This window comes from Ursus maritimus, unplaced genomic scaffold, assembly GCF_017311325.1.
Source record: "Ursus maritimus isolate PB19 unplaced genomic scaffold, ASM1731132v1 scaffold_18, whole genome shotgun sequence".
Classification (NCBI taxonomy): domain Eukaryota; kingdom Metazoa; phylum Chordata; class Mammalia; order Carnivora; family Ursidae; genus Ursus; species Ursus maritimus.
In genome coordinates this window covers 19,383,554-19,398,386 of record NW_024424230.1, presented here as the reverse complement: position 1 = coordinate 19,398,386, position 14,833 = coordinate 19,383,554, and the positions used below count along the sequence as shown (strand labels likewise).

Here is a 14,833-nt window from a genome sequence, read left to right as displayed (position 1 = left end):
ACATTATAATGTACCTATGTTATACTATATTGCACTAGCTTGAAAGAGAATTTAGATTTACTGCAGAAAAAAATATCCATAGAATTTAAGAAACATTCTAGCACACACTGGTTACAATTTTAAAAAAATTAACAATGGAAAGATGATGTATTTATAGTTTCCCAATTACCTTCTTGGAGGCATATTTCCCTCATCTTCTCTGCAGCATATGATAGAGTGCTAAGTAGCAAGTCGGGGACAGGTAAATGCATGCAGACTATGATTTCTTATTGAGTACTATCTATTTTTACCAGTGGTTCTTGCTTTCTATCTATTATCACCAGTGTGTGTGTGCACGTGTGTGTGTGTGCGTGCGCGTGTGTAGAGGGGAGTGGGAACTCAAAATGGATACAGAAAAAACATTACAAAAACTTTGTCAACCAAAGTGGTATGAGATTTAATGACAGAAGAATCACAAAGACCTGAATTAATTGTTCACCAGGGGCTTCTAATAGACTTCAAAGCCCTTACTCTGTATAAAATTCACTATCTTAAATAATTAAATTATACAGTTCAAAACCAACTGACCTTTTTTTGTTTCATTCCTGCCACTGGAATTTCTGCCACTAGATAAGGCCTATGCTATAATTTCTGGTGGAAAAAAAGGACATGTAGATGTGTATTCACTTTTTGCAGTATGAACGCTAATGATAGCAAGTAAACATCTGCATACCACTCTCCAGTGCGCATTTTAAAATACATCATCTCGCCAGGTCTTCATTTTCCATGTGTAAGGCAAGCAGGAAGACATTATTTGCTTTCCATGTAGACGTGCAAATGAGGCTCAAAGAACTTAAGTATTAATTACTCGGTGTCACAATGCCAGGAAATGGTATAGTTAGGGTTGAACCTAAGTCTTTGGACTTGAAATCCACTGCCTCTTTGTACTAGATCATGCTACAACCTACTCTGATTTCCGATGGGCTGTGCAAACAGAGGAACCAGCTCTACCGCATGACAAAAACAATTTCTAATTATTCCATACTGACAGAAGGAATGTGTGTCTAATACAGTTAGTCCACGGTACAGAACATTCTGATTTGGTGGGCTTTGTTGTTAAGGGACCTCCCCTAAACTCCTAGCTGCTACTTATGACATCTTTGAAAAGGTACTAAACTTCTTTGAGTCTATACATCATAATTTATAAAAATGGAAACAATAATATATACTTCCAAGCGTGAATGTGAGCGCTGAAAAGTAATACGTGTGCCTATCACCCTTTCTGGCTCACAGCTTCCTGGTGGAGAGAGTAGTTTTTGCTTGCAAATTCCCTTGTTGAATGTTGAGTATTCAAAGCTATAGTTCGTAACTATAAACTGAGTCTTTATAGTTCTACAGTTGGACATGACCTAGTTTTGAGAGATGGGTCCCAGAGAATAATTGCTGCAGGTAAACAGAACAACTAAGGATTATTTGGATGTGGGCTGCAGATTAATTAATGTAGGCAAGGCAAGTAGTGCATACCTTGTGTTACCCTGTGGTTGCCTCTAGGGGCTAAAATGCCTAGCTGGACGATCCCACGCTACAGCAAAGAAGACCACAACCAAGGTGGGAGTCCGCCTTCATATGTCCATTTTTAGATTTTTCTTAATTTAAACAGTAAGCCAGAAGGGAAGAAAGGAATTTCTGAGCTGCTGACAAGACATTAAGTAAGACAGATAGATCAATCGATGCCTCCTCCATGTTCTATCTCAAAATATGCATGAAAAGAGAGAAACCCACCCTTGAAGGACTTAGGAGTTCCTTGTTGCTACTTCTCCCCATTTGATTCATACACTGATCAAAGGCTGCCCAGAGTAGTCTGAGTTCATGCACATTTCCAGCCACATCCACCATGAGTTGACAAAAACTAGAGTGTCAGACACTGAATCATCATGGGAGTGTTTATAATATTAATTACATCCATGGAAATTTTCAGTTATTCCCTACTGGAAGAGCAGACATTTAATGATGTTACTTGATTTCTAGGAGAACCAAAGTGAACGAGGAAACAGATAGCAGGTTTCTTATTCAGAGGTCAAGAGGAGAACTCCTATACATGCCTGCCACTCTGGAAGGTAAAGCAGAGGTACACTGAATCTTCAAGTGTTCTAGCTACGCAGCTCGGCTGGAACTCCAGCTCTCTCTCATCAGGAAATTATTAACTCAGTAACAGGGCCCCTCCCCAAAGCTGGGGCAGATGCTGCTTTCTTTCCAAAATTTTTAGTCTCTTAGGTATTTGGAGCCCTGGGGTTTACACTGTAGTAGTATCTGGGTTATAATCTACACACAGGAATAAATAATAGTCTAATAACTCCGGCTCTAACCAAACTTGTATGCTTATCATCAATCTAAAGTTTCTGTAGTGAAATAAGAATCCTAAAGGGTCGGCCAGATGCAAAAAGAGAAACATGGTCACCAAGTGACTAGAGGAGAGATTAGCAGATGAGACTTACCAAAGAGTGTAAGGGTCCTTCATAATTAGGAGATGATGAGGCCTGTCCTCCGTTTCTAGACCAAACGGCTGTGCCTGCTGATATGAAAATGGAGATTACAATGAGATCTATATAATCTGAAACAATCTCGCAGGTATCTTAGACAGTTCTTTTAGAAATAGCAATGCTTATTTTCATTTGGACAATTAAGATAAATACATGTAAAGTTCCCATACAAGAATTTTGGGACAGCGAAAACCTTTTTAGTTTCAAACTTGCTGTGGACTCGGAATTCTCTCAGGCTTCCTCCCAAAAGGGAACAATTAATTCGTTCTGAGTTTTAGCCAGAGAAGGGTTCCTCCTGAAGAAAAGAGATCGCTACATAGTCAAGGCACTTGTAAGAATGCAAAAGCGGACTTTGTTACACCCTCATGCAAGGCCAGTCTGTGAAACCAAAATTCTCTCACCAATGAAAAACAGCATGCTACTTGTTTTAAAAATGATCCTTAAGAAGGGATAAGCCTTCCAAACTTTTTAAGGGAATAAGATTAGTTGGCAGTCATCCACTAAACCGGAAATTTAAAAACTCAATAGAACAACAGTAATAAGTAAGGGGTTTCTTCTGAGGAAAATAATTATTTTGTAATCCACTAAACTTGATTCCTGCTACAATAAATATTACGTGTCCAACCTACAAAATGAAAACCACTTTTAAAGTAATGCATACTCTGTGTGGAAACTAAGAAATAATTCAAGAAAGGAAAAAAAAATATCTGCGATCTCATTGTAATCTCATGCCCTGACACGGTTAGCATTTAAAAAAATCCCTTCTTCCTGTCATTTCTGGGTGTGCATGGATGTGTATTTTTATGTTAAAGAAAAGTAGGATATTTTGTTCAATTCCTTATAGTGACAGAATATGAACAGAGCCAGCTACTTTCAGTGTGAAAATAGCAATTCACCCCCATATTTACATCTTCGTTCTCTCTTCCTAATATGTGGTCTTTCGTGGTGCATTAGCAGGACCCCAAAAGTGGCCTTGTGTCTCCCGCACAGAGCATGCTGCTCAGGTTTTGGGTTGTTTGTGGTGTTTTCTGGAACAATTTGTGCACCCTAACTTTCCCAACATTAACCTAGAAACGGAGTGACAGAATGGTGAGCACTGGATTCTCGCCCGAGCTCTGGTACTGAGGCTCGTGCCATCTCAGCAAATCACGTCCCCTTTACGGGCCTTCGTACGCTCATCGGCAACATCAGAGCACCGGACCAAAATAGTTGTTCTCAAACTTTTAGCCAGAGAAGGGTTAGATGCTAGACTTTTTTTCCCCAAATGATAAAATAGATGAAATTCGAGCTGCTTTGTTTGAAATGGGGAACGTGGAGTTCTCCCTGCACAGACTCCCTCACCACCTGCCTCACTGGGCTCGATGCTTTCTCTGGCTCTGGACGCTGACGCTGGCGATCACTTCCTAGAGCCTAACAGTAGAATACTGACCCAGCAGTGGATCAGGAACTTTCCGTTCCTTTGCTGTCGTGGGGAAAGTTTCCCGGCTGTTCCATTATCCTCTTAATATCATCTCTCTGTCCTTTCAATTTCAACTCTGTCCATCGGGACACATGGACTTAAAGGTCCAGCCACCCCTCTCCACTCTGCGACACCCCCCACCCCACGTCAACGGAGGCTTGGGAAAGGCTGATGTTTGGTCCCACCTAAGCCATGGCCATCACCTCTGAAAGCTCTGTGCAGTCTGAAACCTGCCACTCTCCACCAGGGAAGCCAGTTTATGATGCCCTGAGTGCTGCCTGCAGGGAGTAATAGGGATCGAGGAGGCAGCACGTAGGCAAGGGACGCCACTATAAATTACAGTAAGGTCAAGTTTCAATCAGGTACAGATGCGACTTGGTTTCTTTTTTAGAAGGCTTCTGTCCTCTTTCCCAAGAACAGAGACATGCACCAGATAGGGCCTTCTGGAAGCATTTATTCTAGAAGGGCAATAAGCCTCTTAAATGGACCTCCAAAAAGTGAAATGCTTTACTAACATAATTCAAAAACTTATAATTTTATTATATGAAGCCATAGGTCACGCTAATTTGTTATATTTCAAAGGCAAACATCCCATTTTACTCCACACAGTTACTTCTCTCTTTACAAAATTAGAGTTTTCCTCAATCATGCCAGTGAGGTGGACTTTAAAAAGGAAATGTGGAAAGTCTAAAATTTCTGTGGGAAATGATCCTTTTGAACAGTCTACACTTGATGAATATATCATCTATATTCATATTCCTGACTGTATTAACTGGGTTTTCTCACCTGAGATGTCTTCTTAGAGTATATTATTCTGTTGAATATCTTCTACAGAGCTAAGAGAAGATTAAGAAGTTTTCCATATGCCTATGTACTCTAAAAACGTCTAATTTTTGAGAAAAATTTTGGATGGGAATGGCTGTACTTTCATATGGCAGTGGAAAAGACAGACCTTTCCATTGTTCTGTTCGGAAATATTCTGTTTTGAGCTTTTGGAGGGAGGGAGTTTCCACCCGCCAGACCAGGGAGTACAAGAGGGAAATCGTTCTCACACACCGGTCCCATGATAGGACTGGCTTTAGATACAGTACCTGAGAGAGAAGGAGGAGAGCCCACAGGAGTTGAAGGGTTTGATGAAAAGCTGTTGTTAGTGTGATCTGGAGAATAGATCTTAAAACAGTGGGGGAGAAAACAAACAAACAAACCCTCATTTATTAAGAATAAAGAATCAACAATTCTTTAAATGACAAAGTATGATTGCAATTCACCTAAAAATTACGTCATAAAACACATGTAACAATGACTCTAGTACCAATGTTCTAAAATGAAAGATTTAACACTTACTTTAATTTTTCAAACTAAGAATTATGAGCTCATGTAAGACGGTGGGGACAGTACTGGACCAGGGTCAGTAGACTGTGCTTCTAGTCCTTTCCCTCACACGTCCTACCATGGCTCCATGGCCATGAGCAAGCCACACGAACACCCTAAGCCCCCTTTCTTCCTCCATCAAATAGGTTAGACAGCATCATCTCTACGATTTTTGTCCAACTCCTCCTCCACCATGATTAAGGCACTTAATGCCAAGGCTTAAGAATGGCCAGATGAAGTATAAACTTCCACTTAGGTCACAATGCTAAATTAAACTTATTTTATGCTCCCAATGGTAAGGAAAAACCAACCGAAGAGACAAAATGTGAGAGCAACAAATCCCCACTTACACTTGCAAATGACCATGTTTTGCTTTTGAAGACAATACCAGGCATACTCCCTCAACAAACGAGATGTGCTTTGTCACCAGTGAACATGCAAGAAATGGTCAATTCTAGCCTCCTGGCGGTGGACGGGTAAGGCAAAGAAGCTGAGTCCCCAGGTGCCAATTATGTGACAATTTCTCACGGACCTGTTATGGTCATTTTTTTTTTTTTTAAAGTACCTTTCCCAGAGTGTTTTGGAATTGCCCCCTGCAAAGTCAGTCTTAGCTGGTCAATGAGCACCATATGATTTTAGAGAAAAATAAGAAATCAAGATAGAGGATCTATACACCAGAAGGCCCTGAGAATATCCACAAATGCATAATTGAGGGCTGCTAGGCACCATCGTGAGGAGACAAGCTGGAAGGGTCAGCCATTCACTGGAAGCTTCAGAGCTCTCTCCTCAAATTTTCCAATCATCATTCCGCAAGAAAGCTAGCATTTCCAGAAATCAAAGCTATTTGCCATTCATTTTCTACAATTCCAAATGTCCACTTCTGATTAAAGTTCACCCTTCCACAATGGTACATATGAAGTCCAAAGTCAATATTTCCTCACCGAAGCAAGTGCTTTCCCCAGAGCATCTCCAGTCTGGGAGCTGCCTGCTGCCCCACTTCCTCTATTTGCTGCAAAAACAAAAGGCAGAATATGAAAAACCAGGCAGTGAGACGTCTAACAATTTTCTATTCCTGGTCCATTTACTCACAATTTAATTGCATTTTTAATGCTAATTACAACACATTAATCTTTAATTAGCATTAATTTGTTTGCTGAGGTAGATGTCAAATATATTCATGTTACTTTTTTTACAGATAAAATATAAACCTGACACCTTGGTTTAAAGATGAAGTGTTTCAGTGGCTATGACTTGCCCCCTGGTTGCTCAGGAGTAGTTAGTGGGGAATGGCAGCAAACATGAGGTTCGTTGCTAAGACGTTCAGATCTCTGAAGTCCTCGAAGTATGCCTTTTCTCACTATTTCATAGAGTCAATTGAATTGTCTTCACAAATAATTTACGCCTGCTTTCCAGTTTTTTAAAAAAATTTGACAATAGCAAAACGAGGTATTCCTCTCAGCAAAAATAAAATAGAAAGTCTATAACGGGTCTGGCTGCCTAGGAGAGAAAATATTTTTAATATTTTAAGTAACACATATTCTACACATACTCAAGTCTGTGTTTACGTTTAAAAAAAATCTGCACTGTGACGCTATGAAAAATCAATATGGTCTCAAATTCTGGAGATAAAATACATCTACATATTCACGAAGTTATCTGTGTCATCTTAAACACGGGTATTTTTTACTACAAAATACATGAACTGAGGACTGTTGTGAAAAAGATGTAGATTCTGGCATAGGATTCAAAGTATCAGCTCTACTGAACAGTATTAATACAACACTTAGAACATTTGGCATGTGACATTTATGAAGGCCTGAACATTAGCAAATAAACATAGTATTTAAATAAAGCCTATCAAACTCCAAGGAGCCGCCTTTCACTATTTTGTGAAATAAGAAGAGGAAATCTTAAGTCAACTGATTAAACCAAGTAGAACTACATTGCACACGACATAACTAAAAAAAATACAAAAGTTCCCAGCCCTCTCCTTGACCCAAGAAAGCGCCCTTGCTGACAAATGTGTCATCTGCTTCCAGATCTGTAAAATGGAGTAGTGGGGTCAGATCTCAAGTGGTTGAACTCTCCGCTTCTTGGTCATAATTTCATTCTCCTGACCTCTGCTTAGCATAGTTAAATTACGCTTGCTATTTTTATATAGTTATATGTTGGGTATGTCAATTCAATAATCTTTTGAGGTGTGCTTTATTTGTTTAACAAAACCCACACCCATATTCATGTGTTAATTACTAAAACTGAAAGAAAACTGGTATGCAGTAAAAGGAACACAACCACCTCTGACAAAACCATTCTTTTTTTATAACACAAATTCATAATATTAAAAGTATATTAGTTATTAGTACTAAGGTTATAAGTATAAGTGCACCTTTGAAATGAGGGTCAGACGTAAATTGAACTAGTGGATGGAGCTCACAGATACCAATACTATTAAAAATACTTAAATATAAGAGATAACTGAAATTATATCTTACGTAAAAATGAAAATTTCTACATTGAGGAGCTCTTAAAAATGAAAGACAATTCTAAAGAGAAAATAATAAAGATTTTGAAAGCATACAGAGCACCAACATTTTTTCGGCATGTACTATGATGGTATTTGGGGGCAATTAGATACATTTTTTCCCCCTAGAAGCAATATTATCACAGATACCTAAAAATTAGATTTATCAGTCAAACAAATTTGTGATTTGCTTGATTTGAACACAGATCTTTGTGAAATGGAATTTCAGAGCCACATCGGAAAAAATTACATTATCTAACAAAAAAACCTAAATAAAAAAAGACAAGATATTGTTTCAATTACAGATAAAATTTGCTACAGTAGTAGCTTTCAAAAGAGTAAATCTTCCTTTGAACAACTTTAACGTGAGGATGACAAATTTTTCAAAATATATTTTCATGAAAACCAATAGAAATACTTTAGGGGCATTTAAAAAATAAATGACATATACATATACATATACACACACACACACACACAGCATGAAATCACACTTGAGACAAGATAAGATCATTATGATTACTTTTGTACTACACCTTTCCAACTAAACTTTCTATTAGTGCCTGTTTTATAGGGCGAGATACTAGGACTCAGGAAGCAGAATAAAAACTAGAGTCAACTTCTTCCCTCATGTGGTCATGAGAATGTTTCAGAAAACTCCAAAGGCTACTCATGGAAGCTACTGATAAGAACAGACTATTTTTTTCACATGAAGCCATTCTACCTTGCAGCAGCTGGAGGGCCAAACCCAAGGGTTTAAATTTCAAAGCAGCGTACTGGGGCCAACTTGCCCTTTCAGTTGGAATGCCTTTTGTTCTGTTCCAGGAAATGTGGGAGAAGACACATTTCCGAACCTCTGAACACGTTAAGCTACATAGGTCCTTCTCTTAAAGATCTCTCTTTTTATTTGTGTGACTGCTTTGTCAAAAGGCACACATAATCAGAAAGTGAATTTAAATTCTCAAGTGGCACCCTCTTTCTTATACTGAGTAGTAATGGGTCGCGGTTGGCCAAACACACTTCTAATCAAACTTTGGGCTCATCAGGTCCGCGTTACGGCTTTCATGTGATAGGACTCAATTCCTATTCTAGGCCCAAGTTTTTGTCAACTCGTATGATTAGAAATTGCCAAAATGTTCATAAAATAGGAAGAGAAACAAAAACTACTGCCCCTTCTAAGTAAAGACGGGATCGATTTCTTGTTATTTTAGCTCTAATCAATTTCTCATGCTGAAGGGGGAAAAAAAACCCAAATCAGTCTCTAAAGTGGTAAGGTAAATATGAATACAAGATGAGCAGTTATTAAAAGGAACTGCAATTTTGTGGGAGGATTCCCGACTGCCAGCCCCCTAAGCATTATTCAGATGGCTTGAACACAGGTGCTGTTGCTGGCTAGAAGATGGAGCAGAAAGAAGGACCTGGTATCTTCGATTTCATGTGGGACCACCCTCTGCCTCAATCTCAGCTTTGTGGAAACAGCAATTCCTATTAGAACACACCCTAAACAAAACACCAGGATGAGTGGTGTCTGGGGACAGGCTACTGAAAATCCGAATTTGGAAAATGTGTTATCCCTTTACTGCACGCCCATAACCTCAGGCTGGGAACACTGTGAAGACCTAAAAGGAATAAGAAGTATAATTCATAGTGAATTTGTCTGAAAGATGACAACTGCTTTAAAATTTAGGGTTTTTTGAACTGTGTCCAAGTGACCCTCATGTGATTAAACTATTAGAAGCAGCATAATGCTTCTAAAATGAGCCATGAGTTCATCTCTATAAAGATGCCAAAAGGAGTATCTCCAGCATTCCTACTACACACGATTTTAGAATAAAGACTCAAATATAGGCTACAATGCACTAATTTTTAGCAGGAGGGACTCCTAGGAATTCAAGGGGGGAGATGGGGCCCCAGGACCATGTGCAGGAAATGGACGAGAAGACTTAAATCAAACGAGTTTATTGTTCTCTGTTGGTGGTCTTTGTAACTAAGACGCCATGTCACTGCTGGATAAGATCCATATTACTCCGATGCTCTGGGCCTGTTCATCACCCAACTGTATTTGAAGGCTCGAGATTCTTACAAAAGACAAAGTGAATATTATGTGACTACTCTAATAATAAAATTACTGTGAAACCAAGTCCTCAAGGGGAAATGGACATAATGTTTCTACTAGAAAAGCCACATACTAAAATGCATCATGTCATACAAACATGTCATTAGAAGTGAAAGTTGTAAGCCAGATTAATTCAGGAACCAGATAGATATTCCAGGGTAATCTTTAGCATATGTTGCATTAAATCAATCATGGCAGTCTGCTCCTTCAACACTGTTTGGTTTGAGGTTTAAAAACATGGGAAGTACCACGCATTAGAAAGCAGGCCAGTTAAAGACTAATGGAACAATAATAGTTATTATAACCATTATGTTAGTTTTATGCCCAATTCCCTCTGAGGGGAAGGGAGGGTGTGGAGTCCCAAACATCCAGGGGTCACACCCTGGGAATGTATACAAATGGCATCTCCCAGTGGGGTACTGGAGCACTCTTGTCCTTGAGTAATCTCAGGGGACCGTGTTAGGCTAGGCAGTGCTCTCAAGCCTTTTGGTCAAGAAGGGGTATTGGACATTGTAGGTTAAGAAGGAAATATGTAGATATAGCAAAAGATACGTGGCTGTTATCCTCTAGACATTTCTATCCCCTACAAGCTGGCATCTCATCACTTACTACACTGCCCCCTCTGTGTGCATACTGGCATGCGGAGGCCCTGGCCTGGACGGCTTCTGATACACAGCCAGCAGCATTGCCCTGAAGGGTTTTAGAATATAGTTAACGGGCTCTGATGGTGGTAACTCTGGATTTAGCTCTTCTCTTTAACTAGGTACTCTACCAGCCGAACTAGTAAGAATCCATGCTGTGTCCCGTGCATTATATTCATATAATTCCAGGGAGCTTAATAGACCCTTCCAATTCAGAAATGTTGAATGTAACCTCCAGAGTTTGCTGCCAAGACTTCAGAGGAAAGTAGTGGACTCCATGCCCCAAGTAAAATAAATGACAATTCTCTCGAAAATCCATGGATGAACGTATCATTTAAAAAGAAAACCCTATTATAATTGAGGTGTTTTGTCCTTCTGAAGCATTTATTTCTCAAAAAAATGACATTGGGCATTAAAGGGCAAAAGCCAACAAAACAAGAAACGGTGATCACTCCACCAAGTCACACAAGCCATCACAAGCCTTGGCGAGCATCTGCCATCTTTGAAATGCAGAGGACAGAACCGGGGGCAAGACAGTGTGATTCCAGGGGGTCACCATCTGACAGTCCTAAGTTTGCCTCCCACTCCACATGCATTTTGTTGTTCTATGATCAGTTCAGGACATTCACTGACGGCTGCGAGGACACATTTTAATCTGAAACTCAGAAGAGGAGCAATGATCTTTCTGAACTGAAAAAAGCAGCTTCCTAAAAGACATCCACACTGTTCGTGAAAAGATTGCATTGCCTTGCACTTTTTCACCAAGAAAACTTGAAAAATGTGATGTCCATGTGTTAGTGCTTGAACCCCATTCTTACAGCATTAGTAGTGCTTACAGTCATTTTCTACAGAATCATGTGTGTAATCTCAAACATGTGTTAGGCTATGTGTTCCCTATTTACCAATTATTTAATTAGCTCTGTTTGTTCTTTGAGATACAGGCAATGTAATATTTCTTTATTTCCTGCATTTCAGAATGAGTGAGTATATGCCAAGTATTTTCAAAAGTCTGCAGATGTATCGTATTAATCCATACTGTTAGGGAAGTATCACAAACATCAGAAGAGAAATCTTCTCTTCTTGTTCTACAGACATGCTGCCATCCCTGACTTCTACCATACTCTGAAAATCAATCCAAAGCCCAAGAAAATTAAAGGGGGAAGAAACATGAGCCACTTGACACTGTGCAATACCAAGGCTTATTATCATATTTAAATTTTCCTCTGTATTTTAACGTAAGGAATTGCAGGACATAATATTTTAAGAAAGAACATTCTAGAATGTTCTCCCTTAACATAATCCTAAAGTCATAACTGCATTTATGCAAGTTAATAAAGGTCTGTTCCTCCAAAAAGCTGAATTACCATGTCAACTTATTTCCTGAGAAGACTGTAAAGCTTTCTCACATTCTGCTAATAGATTTTGACAAGTATACCCATGATTATGGAATAATTTATGTAATAAAATTATTCTTAAAAACCTTTTCCTGGGTTCCAGAAATCTCATACTTTCCCATTTAAAATTACAGCTCTTTTATTATTGTCGAGACCCTCCCTCTACTTCAACAGGGCCCTGTGGCCTATATAACAAGTTCACTCCTTCTTTAGTGTGTGGTTGAGCCTGTGAGTATGCAGACGTCACCTACTGCTCCATAGTTGCCCAGACCAGATGAAGAAGGACAGCAGACATTCCTGTCCATCCACAGGCTAATGATGAGTCAACCATCTTAAATAAAGCAAATCTCAGTCCCACTGGGATTTGTGGCCATGCTGACCACAGCTCATGGAGAATGATTATTCCATCTCAAAATATCTCTTTCTTCCCAAGTTGTGGTGCCTCTCTCCCAGAAAGACTGTTTTGTACATCATTCAACACAAAAATTTTTCAAACAATGCCCAAGTATGTTTTCCTCAACTCAAGCTTTTGCTCCACCTTTATACCTTCCTAAAAAAGAAAATTACTCAAACCACAAGTAGACAGGAAATCTGCCGTGTAAGAGGATGAATGACCGGTCATCCTTCTTTATAACGAGACCTCATGACTGCAGAAAGGGGCTTTCCATTCGTCAAACCACATTGAAGTGAAATATGCTTTTCTCACCCTTTCAGTTCTGCACTTCTTTCTTTCTTCTTGTTTTTCAAATCTGCCAAAACTGCATTGATAGCTAACCCAACTTCCCCATGTGACCTCTGTCCATTCCTCTCCAAGGTCAAACTGATGCAACACATTTGTAGAAGCTTTGTTATGAAAAGTTTCGAAAATGGAAACTCTTGTAAATTTGCTTCTTAGTGAGACATGATAGCGAAGGGCTGCGAGGTGGCTCATCTCAAGTGTGAAATATATTATTGAATAAGCAGGGAGTGTATTATTTAGGCAGAATTATATTTGCAACATTTCAAAGCACATCTCTTCCCTTTCATCAAAAACTCTCCCACATAAGTGATTCACACCACCTTCCCAACTCCTATGGACTCTCTAAAGAAAATGAAAAACTGCAGAGAGCTAAGGGGAATAAACAGTAGGATTATTCTGTCACACATTCTTCTCTCTAAAACATACAGTTAATGTTCTCATCAGGGGCCCACTGCAAGAGATCTTGAGGCCAAGGAAGGGGTGAGTTTGAGCTAGGACCAGAGAAGTGGTGACCAGTGAAGTCTGAGGTTTTAATGAGACCCTGGAATGTCAGGCTGCGCTATTCCTCTGAATGGCAAAGTTGTTAAAGGCCAATTCAGAAGGGCGTGGCTGCCTACTCCCCAGTCTGGACTCTTTCCTCTGGGGGGGGGGGGCTGGACCCCTGCCTACCTCCTCCCTCCAGGGCACAGCACCAGTGAAGGAATCATCGGTCTTGGGAGAGAATCACAATGGACATCATGAGAAACCAGAGGATGATGGCTGAGTTCATGGGGAAGCAGCACTATGCTTGGGCCTCAACTCATTAGTAAATCTGCTTGAGAAAAGGCAGTGAGTAACTTCTAGCCCTGATGCCCAGGCTTCTCCTCTCCAGTAAGTAAGCAAATGCTTCTTCCCCTCTGAAGGACTCCACGATGCCACATTCTCCAGGAGTTGAAGCCATCGAAGTTATTAATAATCACCCCTGAATTTCACAGGAACTAGTCTTTGGAAGACCGTGGTATGTCATGGGTAAGAGCTTAGTATGGTGATTGGAATTTGGAAAGTGGTCAATGACTACTATTAAGAGCTAACTTGCCCCCTATCTCACTAGTCTTCAGTGGTTTGTCTTATAAAAGTTCACTTTGCTCACTCTTTGAGAGTATGAGAAGCAAGGTAGTTTTGGTCTGTTTCAACCTTTGTTCAATCTAATAACTCGCAATGAACGAAGTAGCCAAATATCAGTTTCTTGTGACCAAAAAAAGAAAGTGATTGTGGACAAGCCGATGACTATTTCTATTTCTGTTTGGTTCATGTATTTTCATTCAGTTATGTGACAAATATTCATTGCCTGATTGCTATTCCATTATGAAGAGAAAAAAGAGGTCCTATATTATTAAACCCTGACCTTGATTGTTGGCGTCCAAATCGACATTTCTATGACTCACCCATTATACTGTCTGTGCCGTTGGCAGGAGGCGTACAGGAAGAGGTGCTGTAATGGTTTGTGCCGCTACGGTGGAAAGTAGACATCGGAGGAAGACTGGAATTGATGTCTGCTGAGGAGTGTGATGGATAGCTCTGTAGCAAGAAGCAAAAAAAGGAGGCCATGGTCAACCAGGAAATATTTAGTGAGTTAGGTTTCTAATACTCCTTTCGGAACTCTTCATTTTGCAATGGAGACGGCTCCTAGAATTTCAAAATATCCAAGAATACATCTTGCTTAGATCTGACAGCTTTCATTTTTCAAATAATAAAATACAAAGACACAGAGTTGGTTTGGGCTTGCATCAAATGTAGAGAAATACAATGGCAATATAGGACAGTGAGAAATGATCACAATCTCTAAATCTAAAAATTACTGCTTAAAAGTATCTCTGAGGTGTCAGCAACATAAAAGACTATCTCTACTATTATTTTTTTTGGTATCAACTATTGATCAAGTAAGAAAGATTCCAAGACACAATGAATAAAACAATATCGTGACCCATGGGATTGACATCACACTTTATCCTGAACTTCTGGACACTAAAGAGCAAAGAGCAGCCAGTCTCAGACCCTCCTCCTGCAAAACTGGACCACCTTTCTGACCTCTAG

The 14,833-nt window shown here is 39.6% G+C and overlaps 1 protein-coding gene across 11 annotated transcripts in view; it reads right to left on the bottom strand.

The window, feature by feature from the left end:
* TCF4 (transcription factor 4) overlaps positions 1–14,833 on the bottom strand; it is a 346,179-nt gene that overhangs the window by 31,124 nt on the left and 300,222 nt on the right. For 6 of the 11 annotated variants that reach the window (XM_040632485.1, XM_040632486.1, XM_040632482.1 and 3 more), the window contains 4 exons: positions 14,185–14,317; positions 6,291–6,358; positions 5,070–5,148; positions 2,475–2,551 (listed from right to left, as the gene is read on the bottom strand). In XM_040632485.1, the coding sequence (XP_040488419.1) occupies positions 2,475–2,551; positions 5,070–5,148; positions 6,291–6,358; positions 14,185–14,317 (357 nt within the window). The remainder of the gene's footprint in view (positions 1–2,474; positions 2,552–5,069; positions 5,149–6,290; positions 6,359–14,184; positions 14,318–14,833) is intronic. The other 5 variants (XM_040632487.1, XM_040632484.1, XM_040632490.1 and 2 more) reach the window with 1 other exon arrangement.